Source organism: Rhea americana, unplaced genomic scaffold (genome assembly GCF_003343005.1).
Source record: "Rhea americana isolate MKP2758 unplaced genomic scaffold, rheAme1 scaffold_49, whole genome shotgun sequence".
NCBI lineage: Eukaryota > Metazoa > Chordata > Aves > Rheiformes > Rheidae > Rhea > Rhea americana.
This window is the reverse complement of record NW_028186634.1, coordinates 4,229,881-4,256,927: the sequence shown is the minus strand read 5'-3', so window position 1 is coordinate 4,256,927 and position 27,047 is coordinate 4,229,881. Positions and strand designations below refer to the sequence as shown.

Here is a 27,047-nt window from a genome sequence, read left to right as displayed (position 1 = left end):
AATTCAAGTCACAACCAGTGGTGACTGCACCACAAAGTCACCAGGTACAAATTCATTTTAAATTAATAACTTGAAATTATTTTCCCCAATACATCCCTTTTTTTTTAATAAACAGCAAACATTTTGCTATTTTTGTACATAGGCTAGCAGGCTTGTTTCAATATGAAAGTGCTAATTCATTTACAGATTTCTCAGTTATGTAGTGCTACATTAAGTGTCCAATATTCTACATATGAACAACCTGGATAAATGGAAATGATGAAGATTAAGTAAGGCTATCTGATTACCTTATTTACATTAAAATAGATACCCAATAAGGAAGGGAGAAAATGGAAATTGGGCAAATACTCATACTGCCATAGGTGTAAAAATTAAGTCTGCCTTCTAGCTTGTACTGTAAATGAGACATTTTAAATAGTCCTGCAGCCCATGCCTATTTTTTCCTCAGAAAAAAAAAAGCTGCCTTCATGACATCCCCTCTTGATTTCAAATTTCCAAAGCGTGTCATTTGAAGCTTTAAATTCAGATTCTTCCTATCTTCAAAAAAACCTCTGGTTTGCTTTCCAGTATTAGGTTGCATGATCAGGTCCCACTTCTGGGGCTTTTGTCCAATCTATTTATCAATTAGTTTAGAGTGAGCTGTAGATAACATGAACCAGTTCTGGAACCACTATTGGGAGGAACACAAGCTCTTCACTACAATCACACAGTAGCAGGAAAAGTGATAACTCAATTCATTCCTGGGGCGGGGCCTCCAAAATTAAATGAAGTTGGCACAACTGGAGCATTGAATTTGTATCCTCCGTGCTTTTCAATCATTTTGGATTCTAAAAAAAAAATAAAAAAAAAAAAAAAATTAAAGCGTTGTGACTGCATAGTATTTTGATTCTCTCAGAGATAGAGGCTTAACCAGTATAAAACCCAAGAAAACAACCAGGACCGACAAAGTGAGTGGAAATGTGGCAAGCCCCACAAACATATAAACTGAATTGAAGACGTTTCTCAGTATCATGACAAYTATGTTTAAATGAAATTGTATTTAAAAAGAAGAAAGTTTTCACACTTCAGCTTTTGGGAATGAATATGTAATTTGCACATTTCAGAACAGGACCTAAACAAACACTGGATATCTAAAATTGTTAGCGCAGTGCTTTCTGATTAACACTGATGGGCTTTTCAGTCAMATTAATAAAAGAACAAATGTACAAAAAAGCAGTGCATAGGTATTAGTTATTTTCAGCATTCCTATATGAATTCAATAATACGAGCAGAAACTAAGGCATCATCTATGACATGCCATAGTTCTGCATCTATATGGATACACACTAAAATTTCCTCCAAATCCAATCAAAGTCTGGAGATACTAAACCACATAACTCAACATAGTTTTGAAAGAAATGACTAAGTCTGTCACTTTTCATTTTCAACCAAATCTTAGAAGTCAATTAACATTTAAGGTCCACATTTCCATCACTGCGACTAACAATTATAGTTGAGCTCTTTCTGGTTTTACTAGCTGCATATTATGCCCTGCAAGGATTATTTTTCCTTTTTTAAAAAACAAGCCATTATACACAGATAACTCAAAAGCAGACTGATAAAGAGCAGATGGAAATGTTTAGTTGCATCCACCTTTACTACAGTCTAGATCATATAGCAGAATGGTTAAGTTGTTCCCAGCTCAAGATAACACTTGCTAGCTTTTCCTTTCCAAAACAATCTTTCATCTCTCTAATTATATTCCAAATYCTTCTAATAGGATGTGTCCATATGTGGTAGATGGTCTAGATGGAATATCAATATGCTCAGATAATACAAACAATTTTCTGTAATGACCTAGTTGCTTAAATATAACCTTCACAGTCTGAACCTAACTTGCTCTATGAACAAGCAGCCAAAAAAAAAAAGAAAAATAAATAAATAAATAAAAAAGCACAAATAGCGTATAATCTGTGTCTACAGCTTGACAGTGATCACAATGAGCCTGGATTTTATATGCATTAAAAGTGGATCATTGTGGACATTTAAAAGCTTTGTGAGATAATTTAGGCTGTTCTCTGATATAAATACTATAAAAATGATTATTTGTGTTACCATCTTTCTTACCGAAAGGTTTCTGAACTTCTGTTTTGAAGCATCTTGGATTAACTGCTCAGTAAGGAGGATAAGATACTGGACAGATGACTGACTTTAGTCAGTCTAAACTCACTGACTTTAGATTCAGTCTTTAATCCAGCTTGACTTCAGAGACAGTGATATACATATATATACACACACATATATATACACATACACATATAGATAAGGCTTACCCTCAAAAACCTGGGAAAACCAATCAAAAGAATGAAAAAAATCTGCCTCTTTTTCTGCATTTAAAAGCCTTAATCTATAGTATCTGAATTGAAGAATGATAATCTGAAATATTTTATATGCATAACAATGTGGCTTTATAGATGGATACTACATGCATGAGCTGGTATTTTCCCATCCATAGACTCACTGACTATCACAGGTGTCCTAGGTCACATCAGGAAATAATTTATCAGCCACTTACATGTTTGTCTGATACCACATCCAGTCCATCTACCTTCAAGTCATCAAATCAATTCTTCTCAAATCCATGCAATTCTGACAAATATGCCTTTACTTACTGGGTCACTTCATTAAGATAGTCCTATCATTCCTGACATCTATCATATGGCATAAAACCTGTGCCCTGAGCCTTTGTAATACCCGACAACCTTAGAGATTTCAAATGTCTCAAGTGTAAGACAGTCCTACTTTGATAAAGACATTATTAGACTTGAATTATAAGCATTTTTGTCTTGTGATTCCTGAGCACATGAACAGCATTTAAAGAGCAAAAAGCAATTAACAGTATAAAGAGRGAAAAATACCATGTGCTGCCCGCCTTTGATCTGCCAGAGTTGCTATGTCCTGCARTTGTTTTCTTTGCTCTTCATTAAGACCCTGTGTCAAAGTTTGGTACCACACAGGGTTACGATTCTGAATTGCTGCAAGAGAAGGAAAATGTCTATTAAATATTCCATAGCTTAAAACTTGTTCACTCATGGCCATTTTAATCAGAGTAATATTTTGATCAACTCCACTACGGTTACATAACTTCAGAACACTAATAGAACCTCTATCACTTCTTCCTTCCTGCCAGAAACCCACTCCAGTGTCTCCACGTGCTYGAAAAGCATGGTGCTCTTTTCCCCTTTCCAAAGAAAGAACTAATTTAAACTACAAATTGGAAAGTCTGGTTGGAAACTTTCAACAAGCTCTAGTTTACAATACTATTTCTATAGCTAATTTTCCAAAACACTAAAATTAAGTTAAAATACAACTTTTTGGCCAGGAAAAGAAAGAGAACTACTTACTCTGAAAAATTGTTTTAAATATTTGATATTCATCAACTGGGTTGTCCTCATCATCAATAATTGTTGAATAGCCTTCCAAAGCAGTCTCTTCAGCATCATCTTCTTCCCAGTCTTCATCATCTCCATCTTCACCAGCCTGTTTTGCCAGAATCTCTAGATATTCTTGACCATCTTCATCAATGTCATCTTCATCACTCCCCAATTCCTCTGAGTTAAATATCACACACAAAACATTTATCCCAATATTAGTAATAACAACTCTTCAGGCAGTTACCTGATTATGCAATGGGCAATTACACAATGGGCAACTAAGAACATACAATGGTATCAGACTAGAAAGGGACAAGCTCTTTTAAATCTCTCCCAGTGCCACGGTCTGCTCTACTGTTCCTTACCTATAGCAATAGTAAATGGGAACAGAAGATGCTGTCATCACAGAAATGTAAATAGAAAACATGTATACAAATAATTTGGAACAGCACTTGATACAAGATTAAGCAAGGCATCATTCCTGCTCAAAAAGTCTGAAATAATTTGATGAAAATGGGCATTTAAAAGGGTATTTAAAGGGGCCAGGAAAAGAATGCTTGAGAGAAAGAACATGTAATGGCATGAACAAATTATAATGAGAACAGCTTGGAGCCCAGAAGTCAATAGGAGAGATGAAGAAGAAACTGCACTTAAAGTAGATGGAAAAAAAAACAACTTTTTTTTTTTTTTTTTTTTTGCATATGTAAGGCTGTTTCAAATAATCATTCCCAAAGACACAAGCTGATTATGGAAAGACAAAAAAAGGGAGTAAGAGTGGAAAGCTTACACAAAGTAGAGGGAAAGATGGACCAAACAGAAGTAGGGAAGTACAGTACAGAACAGTGCAGTCATTTTAAGCTTCATATTAAGATGGCAGAAGGTGTGAAAACTTGTGAAAAGATTGTATAGAGAAGAAACTCGATAAAGGTTGATGAGGCTGAGGTTAAATTAGTCCAGAAAAAAATTACAAGAATGGTCATTTTCAATACACAGCTAAAACTCCAGCAGTTCACATGACACTTTGTAATACRTAGTTGAAACTGTGCAGTGAAGCAGGAGGATTCCTGGAAACTACTTCTAACATCCCTTAACCATCATTCAAATGGGAAACATGCCCCAACAGTAATTCATTTCAGAAATGATGCCATCCACACACAAAAGCTAGCTTGACAGGGCTTCAAAGAAATTCAGCCTAAGAAACTAGCTTTTACAAGTAATCAGAAATAAGTCAAATACTTTCAATACTTGAAAGGCTTTAAAAGGATGCCCACTGTCTTACCACATGGTTGACTTTCAGAATTAGAGAACTGAAGAGTTGCATGATCACCTCCATCAGGAAAAAATAAAAAACCCACATAACTGATATTTCAGTTTCTGTACCTGTTTCCTCATCTTCTTCAGCTTCATCATCATCATCGCTGTCATTTTCATGCTCTGCATGACAAGCATATGCTCTTTTCAATCCATTAAATAAAAGGATAAAAGCTGGCAGGATCTGTCCAGCTACTTGATTTAAAACCTGTGGTATTTGCTCCAGATCAATAAGAGCACACAAGCCAAGCACACACATTTTTCTGTCATGAAGTCTGCAAAACAAAATGGTTACAAATTTTRTTATGATTTAGAAGCAGATATATAGTAGTATACCACAGAGGATAATCTTCAAAATTAGAAACACTTACCCCAGAAAACAGTCTACATCATTAAGCCACTGTGTTATGAAGTGAGTAGTGACAGGCTCCACATTATTGGGAAAACGAAGATTTTCCAAAGTATTTAATAGTAGATGAGGATTGTAATACAAAGCAGCTATAGCAACCTGGAGGCACATTGTTCGYAGTTCACTTGTTTTCACTTCTCTGGTCAATCTCTCTAAAGCAGCTTCCACAAATAAGGGTATGCACTGGAAAAGTGAGAACCATTACAATTTCAGTACTCAAAAATCAGTAATCAGTTCTGTAGTTCTGTATTTCATATTACAGTTGAAAAATGGCACATAACCAGTTTGAGAGATGAAAATCTTTTCCTCTTTCTATTACATCTTCATATTTGACCTCTAGCAGCAGTAAAATATTATTCCAATTTTACATCCTCTGTATTTATCTACCAAACAATCCACTCTGAGCACATGGGTTTTGTGACATTATGCACAGTTGTTTAATTGCTAGTACTGTAATTCCACATTAAAAAAAATGTAATAGAGAAAAAAACCCTATAAACTATGAACTCTAGAAAATTAATKTAAGATAGTAATTTGCAGGGAGCATATTCACAAGCATGAAAAACATGCAGGCAAAAAATGCTCAAGTATCATATAATGATTGACATGTACATAGAGGAAGGGCAGGGAGATTTCTCTCTAGAATTCAAACTTCCATACTTGCTTAATGCAATCTGATTCCCTCTATGACATTCCAGGAACTTCATTTTCATTTTTACTTCAAAGTTATTAACTTAAATTCAGTCATTTTCATGAATACCTACTAGAATCAATTTAGAACATAATCAAAATTTAGAATATGCTCCTAAAATGGTACTCTTCCAGATTCAYGCAAATGCTTTATGGTAAGAGTTCTGCAACATTCTAAACTCTGGAGGCAAAGTATGCAATAACTATGTCTTCAGTTCTATTACTGCAAAGTAGTACTTGCAGTACTGCAGTAGAAGACCAGATTAGTCAAACTGCAAAACCTTCTCTTAACGGAACTTTTTATGTTAATATATAATCAACTCGTATTTGAGAGTATGATTTTTAATATATTACTTACAGTAATCAAAGTTGTTACTAACCTGATCAATACCACGCCCTTTACACTGAAGAATAATTACTTCTAAAAGCTTTGCTGCATGACATTCTGCRTCCTCTCCAGCAACTCCTGTAAGAACCTGAAAAATAACAATTATTGGTGATACTATCCCTTTAAGAGGTATTTTCTATATGCTACATGGCTTCGAGAAACTGATGCAAATTTAGACTCTCTATTACAATACCAGCATAAACATCCACCAGTGAAAAGGTTAGATCTACAAGTAATGGTTCAGTGTCACAACTAGAGACTGAAACATAGCTCAATGTGGCTGCAACCAATCTACCTGTACAAATATTAAACAGAATGGATACAAAGCTTACACTAATAACTGTTTAAGCATTAGCTGCCGCTTTGAAAGGCTTTATTTTYATACACAGAATGAAAAATCTTCTTAGGTATTCATGTACCATATCTTATAAAAACTGAACTTGYAATATTTGAGGAATCCAATGGGAGACCATACAGTACCCTGTAATTGCTGCGTCAAAGATTCATTGCGCTCAGATAATAAAACATCAATCACTAACAGGCTATTTGTTTGTTTGTTTAATAATAAAGCTTAAGTATTTACAATTGGTCTAATCAACCTGACTGCAACTTCTTTTCAAATAAAGGCTATCAAGAGTTATTCACAATAAAATTCAAACAACTTCAGAAGAATTACTATGGAGAGGGAAGGTGACTGTTCACCACAGAGTTCTTGTACAGACACAACACATGACACACTGAAGTGGAAAAAAGAAATCCCTACAGATTACTATTAGAGACTGTAAAATATTAACACCACCTCATAGAGAAGTATTCATATCCTTATCAGAGGGCTAGCATTCTGGAAAACTTTGTCCTCTATATCTCAACTGGATAAAGAAAGCTCAGTTGGCAGCTACATATAATGAAAAGGAACTGAAGAGCTAAGTTAAATACAGAAATACTGTCCAAAGTCACTGCACTGAGACAGAATAATTGAATTATACTCCAAGCTTTAGAATTTGAACTGGCATGAGCCTGAGAAAGTAATTCCTTATTCCTATGACTCTACTTCCTACCCCTATACAGTTGATTTAGATAATAGATTTAAAATCTTCAGCTTACATATGTGATGTGAGGCATCATAGCCATAGTGAGGCTACAAATCTCAGATAAAGGRGAGTAGCTACCTACCTTTTGCAATACGCATACATGTCTTCTGCAAACCCATTTACATGATGTGCATTACACAAATATATAGAGACAAAAGAAATGGAGTGTTTGATCTGCTTTTGTTGCGTATGATGAATTTTTCCCTTTTAGCAAAAACATACTTCTAGAATTTGATTCAATCTCTTTTCATTTCTCTGTAATAACTTYGTAATTTATGGAATCACAGAAGATGCTAAATAGTATAATGTTTTAAGAGCAGATATCAACTCTCTCCAGTTTTACAGCTTGCTATTATGGAATAAAGTACCCAGGCTAACAATGTTTAACTTCAGAGACTGCAGGTTTGGCRGGTGTGGGGGGTTTATTCCTTGACTAAGTATCTTCAGATAAACACAGGAATCTACTTACCTTCTTGCACATACTGTAAATCATTTCAAGATATTTTGTGTCTGACAGAAGTGTATCTGTATCAACAGTGACATAATTATGCAAGAGAGGCATCATATCTGTATTAAAAGAAAAACAACCAAAGTTAGATACTGTTTGCACATTTTATGAGACTAGGTGTAAAAATCGTGTTGAAAGCTGTATATTAATAAATTAATCACAGTTCTTAGTCTTTTTCAAGATAAGTGCACATCTAATCATAAATGCCTTAACAAATCTGGTTGCTAGAACAGCAGAATAAAATATTGCAAATGTAACTTCATTTGAATATTCTGCTAACGTTTCAATCAAGATTTTAATTCATTTTATGCTTGAAATCAAATATTTGAAACCATTAATTATATTATATATGAAATACATTTATTAATATTCCTTACCAGTAAAATAATCAAAGCCATCCTGCTGAAAGACTTCAAAAACAAGAGGAAGAAGTTGCCACATTTGTGCAGAAACTTGCTGGCAAGTCAGGCTGTGAGCCAAGGAAAAGATCTCCTCATAGAACTCTAAAACATAAACAAARTGACATTAAATTTAATGTCAATCACATACACTTAAATAATTAAATCAAAGTATACATACCTAATACATGCTGCTGTAAAACTGTTCCTATCACTTGCAAACAGATCCCTTCCAGCTGCTGGGTAATCTGAAAAATGAGATTTGTGTCTGTTTTCAATCCTCTGGATTTGGAATTAAACACGTTTTAAATAAAATTACTCAAAATCATTTCTCTTTAGAGAATATTCTAAAAGAACATTGAAATTTCTCATATTTTAGAGCATTGAATATATAACAGCAGTACTTTTAACTAACAATTTGTAAAGTAGTTTCTAACATGAGGTGTTTTTGGAATATTTGAGTATTGGAAAAATCTCATTTAGGGATACACTAACCCAACAGTAATCTTACACAATGTTTCAGCCTCATTAAAAGACTGTAAATGTGTTATGCTAGCCATGTAAACAAYGAAAGTTGCACAAAGTATTTTACTCCTCCAGAAAGCTGAGATTTCAAAACCCCCCAAACCTAATTTAGACTGATTGTCCACATACCATACGAACATCTCAAGTGCTCGTCTACAGACTGAGACACACTTCTTAATGAGTATTTATTCATCTGTGGAAGTCACTAACCTGATGGCTAAGGCATTTACCTTGCACATAGACAAATAAGGGTTGAGTTCTGGTCTTAGCTATGCAGAATAGGATTGGAACACTGGTCATCTTGGGTGAGATGTCTCTAAATCTAGGTATTTACTGATCAACTTTTTTTCTAATCAAGTTCACCAGGACAAGAACATTGTTACAAATGTTTACTTAGATAAAGAATTTATTGACAAAAATAAATATACAAAAAATTTGCTGACCAGATTTAGCAAATAAGTCAGTAAGTAAAACTAGCCCTCTGTTTGTTGCATGGCAGCACYTGGTTCTGACACTGGGCAGACAGCATTCCCATGATGCTTCCTTAGTCAAGCCTTCAGAGCTCAGAGAAAATTACTTGGTYATTGAAAAATTGTAATGTATTTATCAAAAAAACAGCAGCTGACTTTGCCAAAAAGCATTTTAGTCAGCCATAGCTTCTTCTGAACAAGCTATATTCTGGCTAGAAGTTAGTCTGCTTAGTACAATAAAACTAAATAATATAGTTTGCATCACACTGGAGAGTTCAGCAGTACAGATTAGGCAAGTAAACAAATCTATCATTTAGCATAGTCACAACAGCTATTTTCGCAGACASTGATACTGTTACAGAGGACAAACTAAGTCAGCAGAGTTAATACTCAAAATTAACTGAAGCTCGCTCTCTTTTGTTTCAAGGGCAGACACTACGAAATCAAATATTTTTTCCAGAAGAACTGACACAGTTCCATTTAGCAGACACAGGTTGTTGAAAAACAGCTTCCACCTGTTTGAACAAGAACATGGATTTTTACAAGAAATACTGGGGCAGCATTTATGTTGTTTATGATGTTAGAAATGCCCACTGTTTCATCTTTGTGGCTTCGTAAGTACTCCATTGTTTTGTTTTAAGAGATTTTTGGCTGAAAGAATAGATTTCCAGATAATGTCAGGTACACGGTAACTACAAAAGACTTTTCAGTGTCTTAGTCAATGAACATTTTTACTCACTTCCTTGTGATCTTCAACTACACTGAGAAGTGTGTCAATAGTATTCAAGATTCCCATTGCTGTCACTGCTTTGTCATCACTACCCTCTTCATCTGGTCCAGTTTGTATCACCTGGTTAAATGTCATTGCCTAAATGTAATAGGAAAACAACCCATAAATGTCATTCAATGAGGATGTGCTTGAAGATGAAGAATGATTGTACAAGTCTTGTATTCTACATAACCAATTTTATGAGGACATTTGCTAAAAATACATATATGAATATTAGAAATTCACTGCCCGAGTTTTTCAAGTTGATAAGATTCGACTGACTGTCAACTACCTTTGTTTTAAATACCAATCTCCCACATACTAACATCTTTCTAAGTCACCAGAAAATCTTACCAAATGCTGTGTCATTTCTACAGCAATTGGGGTAACTTCTTCACTATATTCACAGATCATTTTCTGAATCACATTAGTAAGATCATCATTTTCAGTCTCTCTTATAATATGAAGTAAAGCTTGCATTACAGGTCTAATGAATGGAGTAATATATTCTTTAGCTGYAAAATAAAAAGAAATTAATTTATGAATTGACATCAATCTTACAATATCACAGTAACACTAAGAAAGTCAATATAAGCATTTTTGGCAACTTTCCAAAGCATTTGATGCAGAATTTAARCTTGCTTTGTGGTATTTAATGCCAGCTTCAGGAATACTAAGCAATGTAAAGCCCGTCAGAACAAACAACTTTATTCTTAATAAATCTGAACATGAAGAACGAATGTATATGGAGTCAGATACACTCATACAGCCACTGTATTTCTGATTCAATAATTAGGATCTGTGAAACTAGATTTATTGTATCATGAAATCATAGATTAATTTTGCTCATCCGAACTTTAAAAACATGATTATGTTGCTTATAAAAACAGCAGCCAGCTGGAAATTACAAATAAATAATTAAAAATTACAATTGTGAGGAGCTAATTACCATCAGGCAACCACAGGGTAACCTCCCTGAGTGTAGTTACATTAATGCCTATTCCATTAAAACAGTAAGTTAATGTGTTTTTAAAGAAAACATCTTTAAAAAGTACAGTAAGCTTCCTATAGCTTTATGAAAAGAGGGATACCTTTCTCTTGATTACTGATCAGAACTTGAAGGGCTATGGCAGCTTCCACTTTCACAGGCATTTCCCTATCATCTATCAGACATCGTCTTGTGAGTTCTAAGGCTGTCTGAAGATTCTGGTCACTCTTAAATTTGACTTCGCAAAAATAATGAAGTACCCAACAAGCCTGAAAAAAAGATACTGAATGAATTCAGAGTTACATAAACTACAAACTGGATTATGACTATCTGTATACAAAATCAATAGGCTTTATTATTAAATTTGAACTACAACTATGGTCAAATAAAGACATTGAAAGCTTTTTAACTAAAGATGTCTGAGAGTTTGGAGGCTGGTCAGTGGGAGGCTTGTCTTCCAGACATCACTAGACCAGTACTATGATCTCAAGCTCATCTTTGGCCACAGGTTTTGTGTGAGCAGTATGGTCTAAATGCAGAACACATATACACCATACCACTAGACACAGATGGGAAACTATGCACACTGTTCTGCAGCCATTTTAAAGCCAAACAATTGATATTTAAGAGCACACTATATATAAAGACTGATAGTAACCACTAAAATAAGCATACAATTTATTACAGAAAAGGTACAAACAAAAGCATCTCTCAGAGGAAAAAAAAATATTTAGAAAGTATCCCTAAAACTCTTCAGTCGGAACAGACAGTATCTTAACAGTAGATCTTTTTCTTACCCGTGCTCTCATGTAACCCAGTTCACTGCTGAAGAGCGGAAACACATGATTCTGCAACATATATTCCATCTGATCTTTATATATCTTCTTCTGCCAGAGTATTAATATAAACACGTCAGTTTGTAATTTTATACACAAATGCACTTCTAATCCAATAAATAACAGCATATATTGACGTATGAACAGCCTAACAAAAACCTTATAATCTCCCCCCTTACTAAAAAGCTATTGATCGACATTAAAATTCCACATCAGTAACTAAATTTGAATGCTGCATGTTTAGAACTCGCTTTCATTACTTTAAACCAAAATAAACATGTATTTTTTTTTTGACTCCTAGAGACATCTTTTGCTTTGCAGTATGTTATTCTGATACCAAAAGCAAAATTGTTCAGGAAAACTTCTGAGTCATAGTGCTAACAATACAAAACAATGCCCTTCATCTCATCTGCCATTCTAATTCAGCAAAGCTGCTAATTTATTTCCTCTATTCTATACACACAAAAGATCTCACTAAAACGTCAGCTTCAATGGATCTTTTTACTTCCTTGCACTTAAAAAAAAATAAATAAATAAAATAAAGTAGTTACAATCAGGACAGGAAACTGTGCCGCAATTCTTATTAGAAGCATCACWTAACTTAAGATCTTCAAGCAGTAAGTCACCCGAACTTGAACAGGACCTGATAAAACTTATGTAATTAAGTTGACAACTGTTCAAAAATGAAATAACTAGTTCAACAGCTGAAAAAAAAACGGACTGTGATGTCTGTTCCAAAAGATGTAAATTSAAAGAGCTATCTGCATTTCTTCTAAACCATTAGGAAGGAAATTACTTGAACGAATGAAAGAAAGTAGAGAACCAAAAATAAAATAAAAAATAAATTGCCAGATTGATTACACTTACTTTTAGAAGAATTTCAGCCAAAGAGCCGATCATATGTAGAGCACCATCCTTCTTACGAGGGTCAGCATTTGGCTCTGTAAGGATCTGATAACAAAATCCCATTGTCTTCTGCAAGACCTAGATTATATGCAAGGATAGTGTTAGCTAAATTATTTCAAATAATTGAGCATTTCAGAGCACTGACAATGGTACATGAGAAATTGTGTAAATCTAATAATCTCCTCCAAGTCCAGAATTTGGCTAACACTTTATGTCTCTGCTATAATATACAACATTGCTGATATCCTGGCCTCTGGGGAATTGGCAAATACAAACTCAAACTCACATAGACAGACTAGTGTCAAATAGAATTTGAGAAAAATTATAAATTTTAGTGTATTATGGTATGACAGAGAGCAAAAAAATTTTCAATAGCTGTTTCAGCAAAAAACAGAGTATCAACTAAACTGAGGTCACGTATGTGTTTAAAACGAAGTGAAATCCTTTAATATCTTACCTCTTTCCTTTTACTACATGATGTAAACAATAGTGTCTGAGCAGCAGTTGTTGGGGAAATAAAGTCTTCAAATACATCTATTAAGTAAACATAACAGCTGTAAGTTTTTGTCCTTTAATACAACTCATGATGCTAAAGTCATCTAATAGCCCAACGTAAAACAAAGAAATAATAATTTTCCAGGTTGTTCAGGTGGTTAATTGCACTTTCCTATTACAGATATCAAGACCAAGGAACTGTAACACAAGTTTGGAGTTTCCTGACATACAGCTGTTTCATCTTTTCCATGATCACTGGCTCTATGTCTAATTTCRAATTGCAAGGCCTATTTTCAGAATAAATCTTTTGTAGACACAGAAGTAGACAGTGATATAGTGAAATATGTTATTTGCTGTGGAGTCAAGTATGCAACTGGTTGAGTCAAAACGCTTAGTTTCTTAATTCTCAGCAAAGAGAACTATCAGAGTCCTGTATAATACCTGTACTGTTTTATAGGACTTCCTCTGACCTGACGGCAACTCCCACCTCCAAACCCATCAACATTCTTTGTTTTAGCCACACAGAAGTCCTAAAGGAAAGGAGACTTCTGTTCAGAAAGTCTAATGTCTCCTCTTTCTTCCTCAGTCTGAATGRACTGCACAGCTTTATAAGCAAACTCCAAGAACAAACTTTTTTTTCAGCAAGCCATWAAAAAAGGAAAAGAGACAAAAGTCTGGAATACTAGGCTTATTTCATAATATTTTATTTATCGTGATGATATTTTATTTACCAAGATGGTAAATCTATTCTGAGCTAAACCACGTTTGAAATTCCTTAACATGGTTAAAAAAAAAAAGTCTAGGGCCTGAAAAGCTGCTGTAAAAATTTAATAACATTAAACATATGCAATTACTGTAAGCTAGACCTAGACTGTTCGATTTATCTAACAAAAATTTTGTAATTGTCAAAATGAACTGATTTTTCAAATGCAGAAACAAGTGTACCATTGTTCAGATATAATTTACCTGTTATTTACACCAGGATATCCAAAGTTAACTATACTATATGAAGTATTACTTGGTTAATACAAACTTTTTTTTTTTCTTTTTACGTTTAAGCTGTCTCTGCTTTCACAAAAAACTACAAAAACACAGGCTGCGTGAAGCTGTATTTTAACACAGGGAGTAGATTTTAAATTCTCACCAAATTTCATGCGAATATATTCATATGGATCTTCTTGCCAAAGCTCTTCATCAGCATCTGTATAGCACATCAATGGGAAAATAACATCTTGGATAATTCCCTGAAAAAAAAAAATGTTGAAAGCAAGTTAGCTCTCAAGCAATCTCAATATTGTCTTGTATGTAACATAAACCAGATTTTGTGCCTATCACTTTTGATTCAAAATGGTAACACTCTGAAGTTATTCCAACRTATCATTTTATACAGTGCCTTAAATAAAGAAAATCCAGTATATTTTAACCTAAGGTAGAACTACAATACAATGCAAACTATTTAGTTTGCTTTGGATAACAGCAAATAGGGATGATTTTATGGCATAAACTCAGTAATTATAACCTCGGAATTTGTTGTGTTGCTCTGTTACACTATATAATCCTTAATAGTAAAACACCAAGGATTGACACCAAATCATTTAATTTGAAGATCTCACATGCAGTGTCAATTTTATTTAAAATTTTTAACTCTCAAGTACTTCTCAGTCTCTGTTCAGGCAGCAAGACTACTTTGATGCTGTAAATATGCTGAAATTCTGTTCAAATTTCAAAAGCACCACTCAAATTAAGCTGTATGATCCCACTAAGAGATAGAATAGAAATCAASGACAGTACTTAGAGCACAGAAATAAGCTTCTAGAAATAACTGTATCTGCACAGATGTTTGCAAGAAATATCACAGTTTGATCCAGAGAAAAGTAATTAGCCAGCTTTTGTAATGTATCTAGATAATCTTCACCGAACAGGTTTAAACTCCTTTCATCAGTAATTTATAACATAAACCCATAAAAACTTAAATTTTGCTAAGGCTAGAGATACTGTACAATAGACTGATTAATGTATATTGAGTTATTCAAGTATTAAACCCAGAAAACAGCTTACTTGAATATGAGGTTTCAGATTCTTCCAGGTGACAGCATGTGACACTCCTTGATTGATGTAATTCAGTGTTTGCTGCAGAACTCTAGGAGCCATGTATTGCTTTTCTTTGTACTGATACAACACCTTCAGCAAAACCTAGAACAAACAGATTTCATCAAAAGCTTATACAGAGCAAACTATTTTAACCTGAAGAATTCCACCCTTCATCACAATCCAACTTATATATTAGACTAAAATGGATGTTGACTTAATCCATCAACTACATGTCATCGTTTGTTTTACAAGGCAGCTCACAGCTCCTACCAGGAGTTGTGCCTGTCTGCTGGACAGACATCCTTTAAGAATACAATCTTCTAATCACAAAAAAAACTCTAATGCCAATTAATTCCTACCATGGCTTAAGGGGCTTTTCTCCCTGATGTTTATTATTTTGTCCTGAAATTCTCTGAGGGCAGGTATATGTGCCTAAATACTGGGTGGATAAAATACTCTAGACTCAGGCAATCCACCAATTCATACCTATATGCAGCGTTACAAAGGTGACACCAAACATGAATAATGTCAAACCAGCCTCTCTCATCTTTGCTTTCTAGCCCAAATTTTTCTGAGGCGGRGGAATCCAAAACTAATTATAAGGATTAAAACTCTTGAAAGTCCACGTCTCTCCACAGATAAAGACATGACATTCATGGAAACATTATTAGTACTTAAATTTCATCTCATTGGAAAAATTTGGTATTGATATGCAAGCCCAATAGAAGCCAGTGGCAATTCTGCTCTTCAAGAGCCGCAGCACAAAACTAGAGAGAAGTAACAAATTCAGTTTTAATTTTTTACATAAAAAAAACAAAACAAAAACAGTGAAGGATTAAAGGAACTGARCAGATATATCTACCAATCTGTAGTATCACTAAAAATATTTGGGGAAAATGAGATTCATTATTTTGAAAAGTAATTACATTAGTAAGATTTATTACATGAGCACTGAAGCATTTCGCACAGAAGAAATGCTCTGCACATGAGTTTAAAGAGGAAATGCATCCATTCATCACAAATTTCATAGCTTTACAAATGGTTTTATGCTCTAGATCCACATGTTAGTCCTCAAAGTACAGCAAGCACTGATCCACTCACATTTAAGCCTCCTGTCTTACAAAAGCAGTTAATTGTTACTTCCACCTGAGTAAAATGCTTTGGTGGCATTAGATATTGACCTAGAATAGAACAGTATGACTTACTAATTGCTCTGAGACTTGAAGCTACTTGGAGTGTATCAAATAATATATATGTCAGAATTACTTTTTCATCTCTTGTGAACTAAAAKAAAATAATTCTTTGAAACAGGTACCTTGAGGTGACAGATGACTGCCTGGAATGTTCAAAATTAGTGGAATATTAATAAACGATGAGACTAACACTTCTTSAAGTTAGAACAACTAAGCAGAATGTTAATCATTAAAAAGAATCTGAAATATCTGCACAGAAATTGATAAAGTGAACACCCAAACAAGTCAAGGACATACTTAACTGCTCTGATTTTATGCCTTAAATATGATCTTTTCAGAAATAATTTGAAAACAAATGGAAGACCGAAATTCCTTGTTATATTACACGAAGTACATTACAGTGCATTTTACAGATTGGTTGTTTGTATTTATAATTTCAACATAAGCTAAGACATGACCATATTACTAACATCACATAATGAACTTCTATAATACATGGATTTGAAATGGGCTGCATTGCCCAAATCATACCACAGCAGCACCTCAAGAAAAGTTTAAAATATAAATTGGAGGTTCTTTATTCTAGGCAGAAGAAATCCTGCAACTTAATCAAAGTAAGATTTCACATATAGTACTACAATACAATGTTTTCTGTGGGAAAACTTATGCAAGAAGCTCTAGTTTCCTGGTATATTTGAATTTTAGAATTATCTGAAGGAAAATGAATTTTCATGTTTTTAGGGGAGATCCTCCAGTGTAACAAAGACAGTACAGAAAAAAAGCCTGAACTCATCAATATTTAAGGAAAGATGGGTCTTCAAAAGTGAGGACAAATTTGTGGCCCAAGAATTGGTCTTTCCAGTTAATAATCTGTTAATAGTTAAACGCAGTCTGTTAACATGAGGGAGAAGAATCAAGGCGTTTCAGCTAGATAGCTTAGCCTGTTTTGGCCAAGCTTAAGAAAGTTCTACATGAACCAATGCTGAATGGCTGAATGTACTAGAGTTTTCTTCTTCTTCTTTTTTTTTTTTTTTTTTTTTTTTTTTTGGTGACAAGTCTATAAAAGAAGTTTTAGGAGGGACAGATGAAAAGAATAATGAGAAATAATCATAAACACAATATTAACAGTGCGTTTCAAGTTTATACTCAAGCTGCAATTCCACACTGCATATTTATCTATTATTCCTTTAGTAAAAGGGTGCGGGCACTTTAGAGAACAAAGAGAACTCAGCTGAGCTTATCTGGTCAGAAACTGTATTTTGTATTTCACAGATCTCTAATTTTTTGTAAAGAAATGCATCCTGTTTGAAAATCTTCCCTAGTGTTTATCCGAAAGATTCAATTCCTTGAGAACACATCCAAGATTTACCTTCTGCTCAGAAATAGAGGACAACRCTTTAAGAATCGTTTGTATCTCTTTACAGCTTACATTATTGTATAGGAAGAAGCTGTAAGGACTCTAAAACACTGCTTTGCAGCAGTTCTCTTTAAAGACTTGAATCTCTCGTGTTTCCTAGACAAAATAACAAAGAAATTTGATCTCAAAGAAAGCCTCAGAAAAAARTTTGCTGTACCATTTTATCTTTCAAAAAATTATTTTTCCATGCAGTCTTTGTCAGAGGTTGTTATTATCTGAGAACACACCCAACACTGCTTTAAGGATATGTACTAACTCTGTTTAGCAGGACTTCATCCACAGGTACAGGCATCTCAGCAGGAGTGCACAGACTCCACTTGTCTGAGTAAAATGTTGAGATATGTTTTTAACATGTTAGAAATTTTGTGCTCCTTTCGATACTATGGATGACCTTCAGAAGGCACATATATTTGGGAAGTTTTCCATAATTTCCTCTTTTAAAYGTTAAGTCTGTAACTTATTATAATTTCTTTAGGAAAAGATTTAAGAAACTGAACTACAGACTATTCTTCTCATGATTAAAAGAAGGAATTTTAAGAGTCCTGTCCTCATTGTTGTTTTCATAAGTGAATTGTCTGTTTACATTTACAGYCTACTCACTTTTAAATAAGCAGATTTATGAGCCAATACAGCTTTTTCTTTTTTTTTTAAACAAAGCTACTCTAAGTCTTATGAACAAACTTGTTTAAAAAAAAGACGAACCAGCAGTATAGCCAGGAGCTGCAAATCAGATCTAAAATTTTCCTGATTTTCATAGGAATTTTTTTGCTGGTTCAAAATATTCAAGTTACTGACTTGTAATACATGCAGTCTAAAGAGAGGTAAGGTGATAGTTACTGCACCACCAATCCATTCTGCCCTTTTCCTGGAGGTTGCTGACGTGAGTTACAGTTGACTATCCTGAAGTTGCTCCAATAAAGGTAAAGCAAAGGTAATCTGACATTACATTAATATTCCAAGTTATAAATTGCAGTGGTCCAGAAGACACCCTGTGTATAAAGGGTATCAGCTCCYATAAAAGTGTCTCTAGACAGGGATAAGAGTGAAAAGCAACCAGACTTACCTGCTTGTGCACCAGCCCCTCTTGGATCATGCCTTCACAGAAGGTTAGGAGGTTTAGTATCTACGAACAATCACTGACTTACAAGTAAAAAAAACCCTGTACTGTTCGAGCTAAAAGTGTTAAGGGGTAACTAGGAGGGTCAACTGCACCATAAATACTATACATATCTTTTCCAGAAAGGGAAGGGGGGGGAGGGGGAAGTCCTTATCTAAAATTCATTTGCAAGCCAGCATATACTCTATTTACAGATTATCCATGCTGCACAGGCTATTTTCAGTGGATTGTCCCAGGGCTCACATTAAAAAGCTTTAATTTCTTCACTTTTCCCCCACAGACACCAATGCTTCCAGTAATATCCATCCCACTAACAAAAAACAACTGTGAAGAAGAGTAAGAAGTTTTTTCAGGAAGAAATCATTACTAACTCTACATTTATCCTAATCTCACACATTTAGTGTTTCTTACTTGCTGAACACCAACAGCGAATGCCTTCAGGAAAACTTCAGCAAACTCATTGTACTCCTTGGAAACATTACCAGGACTTCCATATCTAGAATTAGAAGCAAGTATGCAAATTCAAGTGGGTAGCAATATGTTACCAACCTAATTTTTTTTTTAATAGTAACAGAAGAGAAATTACCTCTCAAAAAGTCTAGCCAAGATATGTAAAGCCCACTTCTTGCATTTCCACCAAGGCAATTCAGGTCTATCATCTTCATCAACTTGAAGGGTTTCCTTCAGGAAGAAAACATTTATTTACCTACTACTCACAAAGAGTTGAAATTACATGTATTTTGAGCAACTAAATAGTATATTTGGCTTTTCTTTTACATTCACAATTGTATATCACATTTCTAACTTAACAGAAGTATAAAGTACAGCAAATCTATAAATAAATCTCATGATACCTGTAGCATAAATGGTCAAAAAATTCTTTAATCAGGAAGCCACAAWAAATTATGCTATAATTTGAAAACAGAACTACCATTCAAGCTACATTTTTTWAAATTATCTAGTCTGTTTAAATCACCATACTTAGATAACAATTTTTTTTCTTGGTWCCTATGGAGGAAATAGAATTCAGAAATGAAAACTTAAACTTCCAAAATTCCTAAGAAATTAAAAATATCTGGACTTAGAGACAAATATACAAAAGCCACTTACAGCTGGTACATCCCTATCCACAACAGTCTTCAGGATTTCTATCCATTCAGTCAGGTTTTGCTGATTTATCAACTCCAAAGGTAATGTATACTTATTTTTAAAAATAACAAAAAAAAAGAAAAATAAATTAGTAGAAAGCAATTTGAAAATAATGTTTCTTTCAGTATTAATTTTAGCTTTTTCAAATATTTATGTATAATTAGCTACCATGAAAGATTAGCAAAGGACCTAAAAACAGTCTGAAGAACATATGCAACCTCCGTAGCGCTCGAGAGCTTTACTCCAACTCTGCTTCTGCAACGCTAAGAAAATACTTAAAATGGAAGTTACTCTAATTTCTAAAGCAATAAACAGTATATTAACAGTTTCCTTCCAAATTGCCACATTTAMTTGGGTAATTCTATGTAGGGTAGCCTCTACAATCCAGGATTAGAAAGCTGGTTTTGTTTTCCAGCAAACACCCTGGCTTATAGGATGGCATGCATAACATCCATCTATACCTGACGAGGAAAAAGTATACTACTGATTTCACAGAACAATTCATCACACAAAAACCTGCTATTCTTCCCACAGTTGAGTAGTAGTGGAAAATTATTCAGATGTAATTTAATATCACTAGTATTTCTATTTACTACTTCAAGGAAAAATAGTAATGCCTGAATTTAAATTACTTATCAAGAATATATAAAATTTATTTTTACCTGGACAAGTGCATAAAATATTTTAAAGATCTGTTTCTGGATGAGGACAGACTGATCAGATGGATCACTCAAGAGCTGAATGAAACTGTCCTTCAGAACTGGTAGAAAATGTTGCATTGCAGCTATCAAAGGACTCCGCTCCTCTGGTTTCTTGTACCTTTAGAAAAGGCTAAAATTAGTCTTACAAATCTTAAAACTTTTAAAAAACTTAAGTTGTATTTTTAATGTTTTTAACTTAATATTTTTTATTTTAAAAGTTAACCTTTCCCCAGTGTAGACACTATAGGTTATACTACAATTTATAAGAACATAAGATTTTAAAAACCCTACCAACATCTTGTTACAGAACTTGGAAACTGAGCTGCAACGAGGCAACATTACTGCCAAAATGCCAGTTAGAAAACTGCTCTGCTTCCATTATTCTGCTACAGATCCATGTTAGTCCTCTGCTGGTAACGCACTCCTGCTAACTTACTTTGAATACTATACACCATGTTCTGCCACAACACTACTATGGTGAAATGCAACCAAAGCACTGTAATAACTGCAAGGAAAAGCAATACATCTATAACCAGGAATGGCAGATGTTGGGCTAGTTGGTAAAATTCCAGAAAGGTATTTATCAGAGTGCAGTTTACCAAAGTATTTCCAGAACCTGGATTACTTCACTGAAACTGAACAAAGTAAACTGAGGTCTTTCCGCATCCTATTTCATTTGCCCAAATCTAACAATTTGATAGAGAATGAAGGCTTTAAGGGTTTTAGATGGACACAACGCAGCCTTCTATTTAAAAATACCCTYTGAAATAGGACCCCTGAGCCTTACACGCTAGTGATAGTTCTCCAGTTTGCCTATGGTGAAAGTAGCGCTCCATTTCTCTTCTCAAAGAATTTCAAAATTTCTGAAAGGAAATGAAATGAAACTACACTTTGAAATTTTCTCCCTCACTCTTAAGGACTTTCTCCTCTGTAARTTAAGGACTCTAGAGTTAGCACAGCAGACTAGGATCTAGTCTRTACCTGTGATGATAGTAAGAACAAAGCAAAATACCAAGTAAGAATGTACAACGTAATTTTTTTTGTTGAAGCAGTTAATACTATAACATTCCTTGGCTCTTATGGGAGGGTTGTTTTGTCATTCTCTCTAACCCCTCCGAATTTATTTTTGGTGGACTTTCCACTAATAATAAACATTAATTAATGCCCAGTCCCCTCTAACAGCGCCACTGTGGAGAAACATACAATACCATAAATTCTATTCACTCTCCTGTCAAATGACACATTCTGTTAAAACAACTACAGAACTGAGCTCCAAAATCCTGTTCAAATAATATAGTTTCCACATATTTGCTGAAACAGAAGCCTATATATAAGGACTAAATGTTGCTCAGTGAAACTCAGAATGACTCTACAAAGWATCACCTGAACTTGTTTGCTGGATTTGGAAAAATACGTTGAAAAGTCCCAACATATTTACATTCCACATTAAGAAAAAAAGAGGGAGATAAAAGAAATGATTTTCAACAGCTAAAGATTCTTACAACTCAAGTAGTTGTAATATTACCCAGAAAGGATTTTTTTCCAAAAAAACTCCAAATGTGGATTTTAAACACCTGCTTACATGCGTACTGTCACTCAAACGTGCACCCTTGCACACAATTTGCAAAACTGATCTTTGTTGACTTCACTAGAAAATTAATCAAGTACAAATGGTTGCTGGCCTCAGTTAGTGTTTGACCAGCTAAGATTAAGAACAAACTTGATAACTATACTTAATCATCTAATGATTGTGCTCATATAAAATTCTTCCTTAAATAAGGATTAGGATAAGCTTCATAATTCACTACCTTGCCAGTGAACATTCCATGTTTTATATCTCATTGATCTCTGCTGTGCATTCCTATTTATTCTGAAAATAAAGTGAGAAATTTTGGAGTTTATTTTCCTTTCCTAGCTGACCTTGCAGTTTTCAACAATAGAAAAGACTCAAATGTGTTATTATGGTCTTTCTGGTATTCCTATAAATAAGAATTTTCTGAGGAATCAAATTCATCTTTTTCACACTAATTTACGTGCAATTCATGAAATTAAACTAGCAATGGAAGTTTTCAAAGCAACATTTTAAATCAAGTATCTGAAACAATAATGTTAAGTATACGTGTTTCAAAAGATTTTAGTCTGTGGACTCCTCCAGCATATCCTACCACAATTCCCAGACTCCAGGTAGCACCTCTTCTCTCTTAATGAGCACATGCCAGCAAGCTGCTCATCTTCACCTGACTTCTCAAAGAGCAACTCCATCTTTAGAGCTCCAAGCTACCACAAGGTACAGAGCTAAGAACATCTTCCTGCACGCCAGCCCAGTGCATTGCATATAGGAGAACGGTGGGCTTTGATACAGGTTTCCTATCACAGATTGGACGAGGCTATCAAAAGATATCAGAGAACTAAAYCAAAATCCGAGGCAGCTAATTCTGACATTTCCTAGTATCTGAAACTTCACACTTTGAAACCTTTATACGTTAAAATATTTTTTTTGCAGATACCTAGAGTATGAATTGTTTAAGARTCTAAAACTAGCTTGAAAAAATAACTATTTTCTTTAAGTTTCATRGTTTTGAGCAGACTTTCTTATTACTATGTGGTTTATGTTAATATACCACTTCAATTCATATAAAGCATCTACCAAATTRGGACTTTAAAGAAATCCTCTTTTTCTGTTCTCAATCTTTACTAGAAGCATTTTTCTGGACTTTTTTGGTGAAGACAATGTATAAACCAACATCTGCATAAGAAGCAGTCAACAGTAGTTACTAAACTTGGACTTCTATCACCTTTGCTCAATCCAACATGCAATTTTACACTGTTACAATATACACACCGAATACAAGTAATACACAAGCGTATTCATTCTATATTTTGGTTAAAAAACAAATAAAAAAACCCTTACTCATAGTTTTTCACAAGTTGATAAAGACAGAGAAGAATTCCAAGCCAACAAGCACTGTTGTCAGACTGAAGATAAAAACCAATTTTCTCTACAACCGCAGTCCAACGACTAGGGTAATCATGCTTGATAATATGGTGAATGCAAGTTGTAAGTTGTACTCTGCAAAACAAACRCACAATGGTTAAATTAACTCCTACTATTAACTTTTTTTTTTTTTTTTTGGGGGGGGGTGTTAAACAGCTAATTTTGCCCAAATTCAGACTTATTTCAAGTTTTGTTCTCAAAACGAGGTTATCCCCCCCACTTTGGCTTCTGCACTTTGTGTAGTATTCTCCATTTGAGGAATTTCATAAAAGGAAGTGACAGAGTCACATTTTTCTTTTAAATGATTTTGTATATYTCTATATGCTGCACAAACTGAAAACTGAATTTCTGTCTACATTATTTCTAYGCTTAAGATACAACAGTATATGACAGTAACACTTTAAATGTAGGTGATCTTAGTTACAAAAAGGTCAGAAACAGGTTAAAACTGTATACCTAATCAGCTCAGGAGAATGAATAATGGCTTCTACAATATTTTCACGAATACAGTGCCTATCTTCTTCTGGGATGGAGTAAGGTGGAATCTCTCCTGGTGTAGTTTCCCGATCAGGCCAATACTGGGTTATCATATTTTTCAAGTAGATAACTCCTGTCAGATAAAAGCAACAAATCAATCAATAGCCATTCAAAGTACAAAACACTCATCCTGCAGACAAATCTATTTTAAAATCAAACATATTRAAACAAGCAACTGTACCGACCATTTCTAACACTGAGAATCAAGATACATAAAACATGCAAATTATTAACCTACTGATTTACTGTATTATTATTTCTTATCCATTTATTGTGATGTCTACATTTTTAGTTCTGTAAAGAATGTGTTTCAGTATGAAAATATTACTACTATTTTCACTAGTACTGAAAATATTCAGTATGAAATATTATTTTGCTTTCATCTGTGCTACAGATAAAAGCTTGTGGAGCTTTTAGCAATACATCTCAGTAAAACTGTTTATTTTCTCACCATTTTCATTCAAACAAAAAGAATGAATATCCAAAATACTCCTTTTATTCTGTAAGTAAAATAATGTAATTATATTTGGGRTATAGAAGAGAGCATTAGAGAAACAGAGCTGCTCTATACAAAGATTATAGGCCACAGCTCTTAGGAGCAATCAGTTTGCTGGCATAAATGCCTGCTTTTGCCATTTGTCAACCAAGTCCAAACTGCTTATGTGGCAGAATATAGATTACAACACTTGAAAAGAAAAAGACTTACAAAATGCAAAAGGAAAACTCAAATTACAAACAAACTTGCAGCAAAGCTGCTATTAAATCTAATTCTATATACAAATTCATAAACTGAATTCTCTTCCCAAATTTCGCATGCTGTTATTCTATCACTGTAAAGATTCAGAGACCATGCCGTGCACTTCCGTTCATGTGGAAATAATGCAGAAATTAACCTTTTCAGCAATTAACATGTTCAAACTAGCCTGCCTATGTACATCTGCCTATAAACAAAAATTCTTGTCAAGACTGTTTCTTTTGCTCTTTTTCCATTTTCTGCAACTAGGAACCATCCTCCTTCCTCAAAATGAACTGTATTACAGAAGAATACATATGACAATCCAAGTCACAGAAATAYAGATTTGGAGGTTAATTAGTTCTAACTTAAAACTAAAGGTAAAAAGATCAAAAGAATCAGAAACCTCAAATACAAGAATAGCCAAACTTTTTTGAATGTGAGTCATTCTAAATTTCAGAATAAAACACAGCCACAATCATTCACTGCAGTGCAAAAGATAAGAAACACTCAGTAGATATATGCCATGACAACATTTAACTGATGCAGGCTTCAGTTTGTCCTCAGTGGAATAYATCATGCCACTAACTACTTTGCAAAACGTGCACTGTTTGTAAACTATGAGTTATAGGAGCTGGTTTAACTCTCTACAGACTGCTTCATCTTTTAACTGGCTTACAGTAAGAGTGAATTTTCAGAGCTTTTTCTCAAATTTCCTCCTTTCTTCTTTTTGCATTTTAAATATGTTAAGTGTGGACCCTTTCAACACTTCTAAAAGCTATATGAAARTAATTAGACAAAAATGCAAGCTAGGCTCGTGTTATAATATATAGAATATAATAGAATAGTTTACCGGCTGAAAGATCCAAATAGGTGACCAAGATCACATTACTTGAATTGTAAGAAACCATTAGAAAACTCTCAAYTAATTCTAATAGCTTGAAGGTGATTGGTACGAATTGCCAACATTCAATATCCAATTTTGCTAATAGCTCACGTGCAAATCAACAAGGTTCCACATGACAGAATTTTTCTCTTCTAATATTTGAAATTACTGAAGTTGCTACTGCAAGGTTAAATTATCTCCATGGACCATGGGCACTCTCATCATAAACTATTCTGTTTTCCCAAAGACCATTATTCAGTACAGATAAAGGGAAGCAATCACTAACAAGTTAGTTACACTTTTCTTTATATCTCCCTCATTCAACACACAGTGTCAGATCTAGTTTATGACGAAGATGACTAATTCTGACAACTCCTAACTTTAAGTGCTAGGAATTACAATCATAGGTATTCTTTAAATTGTATCTACATATGTACTTGTGTGCAGGCACAATTAAAGCAGATACAATGAAAAAAGATTTTAAAACTTGCCTGCCTGTCTCACTGGTAAATCCAGTTGCTCGGACATAGTGATCTGAAGCAGAGTTGAAACAAAGTTCACTGACTTATGAGCCTGTAGAGCAAAACAACATCAAAAAATCAAAACATTATTTAGTCATAGTTTGTCAAGTTTTAATTTTAAAATGGTCCTGTAAGTTTTGCAGAATTTTTATAATGATGTAGCGCAATCAATACCAGCAATTCAAATGATGTTACAGTTGTTCAGTAACAAAACCAAGTATGCCAAAATTTTGCACTCARTGTATTCTGAAGACAGCACAGTGGTGGAAAATCCTACTATTTAAGATGTTAAAGGTGAAGAATTCACTAAACAGGCTTCAGTATTCAGCCTTTTACAGTCACTGAACAAGTTCTTCCTTCAGAACAAATTACTGAAAGAAAAGCATGTAAATAGCCAGAAAACCCAAGTGTAGCAATTTTACACTGTGACCTTAATCATCATGCGAATTCATTATATAATAATCTAAGCAACAGATGGCAACTATGTTTAAAAACTGAGCTCAGCCTTAC

The 27,047-nt window shown here is 34.1% G+C and overlaps 1 protein-coding gene and 1 non-coding gene across 2 annotated transcripts; both read right to left on the bottom strand.

Annotated features, from left to right (window-relative positions):
• Positions 1 to 678: 678 nt before the first annotated feature.
• IPO7 (importin 7) lies at positions 679 to 26,621 on the bottom strand. Its single transcript, XM_085317197.1, has 24 exons — positions 26,508 to 26,621; positions 24,317 to 24,470; positions 23,777 to 23,935; positions 20,827 to 20,983; positions 20,126 to 20,215; positions 19,602 to 19,696; positions 19,427 to 19,511; positions 15,256 to 15,390; positions 14,342 to 14,441; positions 13,160 to 13,236; positions 12,664 to 12,780; positions 11,758 to 11,847; positions 11,064 to 11,229; positions 10,327 to 10,487; positions 9,943 to 10,071; positions 8,390 to 8,456; positions 8,188 to 8,313; positions 7,772 to 7,869; positions 6,204 to 6,299; positions 5,096 to 5,316; positions 4,794 to 4,999; positions 3,384 to 3,590; positions 2,898 to 3,014; positions 679 to 827 (listed from the first exon to the last, which is right to left on the bottom strand). Exons 1-24 carry the CDS (start codon positions 26,542 to 26,544, stop codon positions 730 to 732), a joined length of 2,988 nt encoding a protein of 995 aa, XP_085173323.1. The 5' UTR covers positions 26,545 to 26,621; the 3' UTR covers positions 679 to 729.
• On the bottom strand, positions 11,374 to 11,555 carry LOC146588925 (small nucleolar RNA SNORA23). The gene has a single exon (XR_014897339.1). It is a non-coding gene; the product is annotated as a small nucleolar RNA SNORA23 (small nucleolar RNA).
• Positions 26,622 to 27,047: the final 426 nt, after the last annotated feature.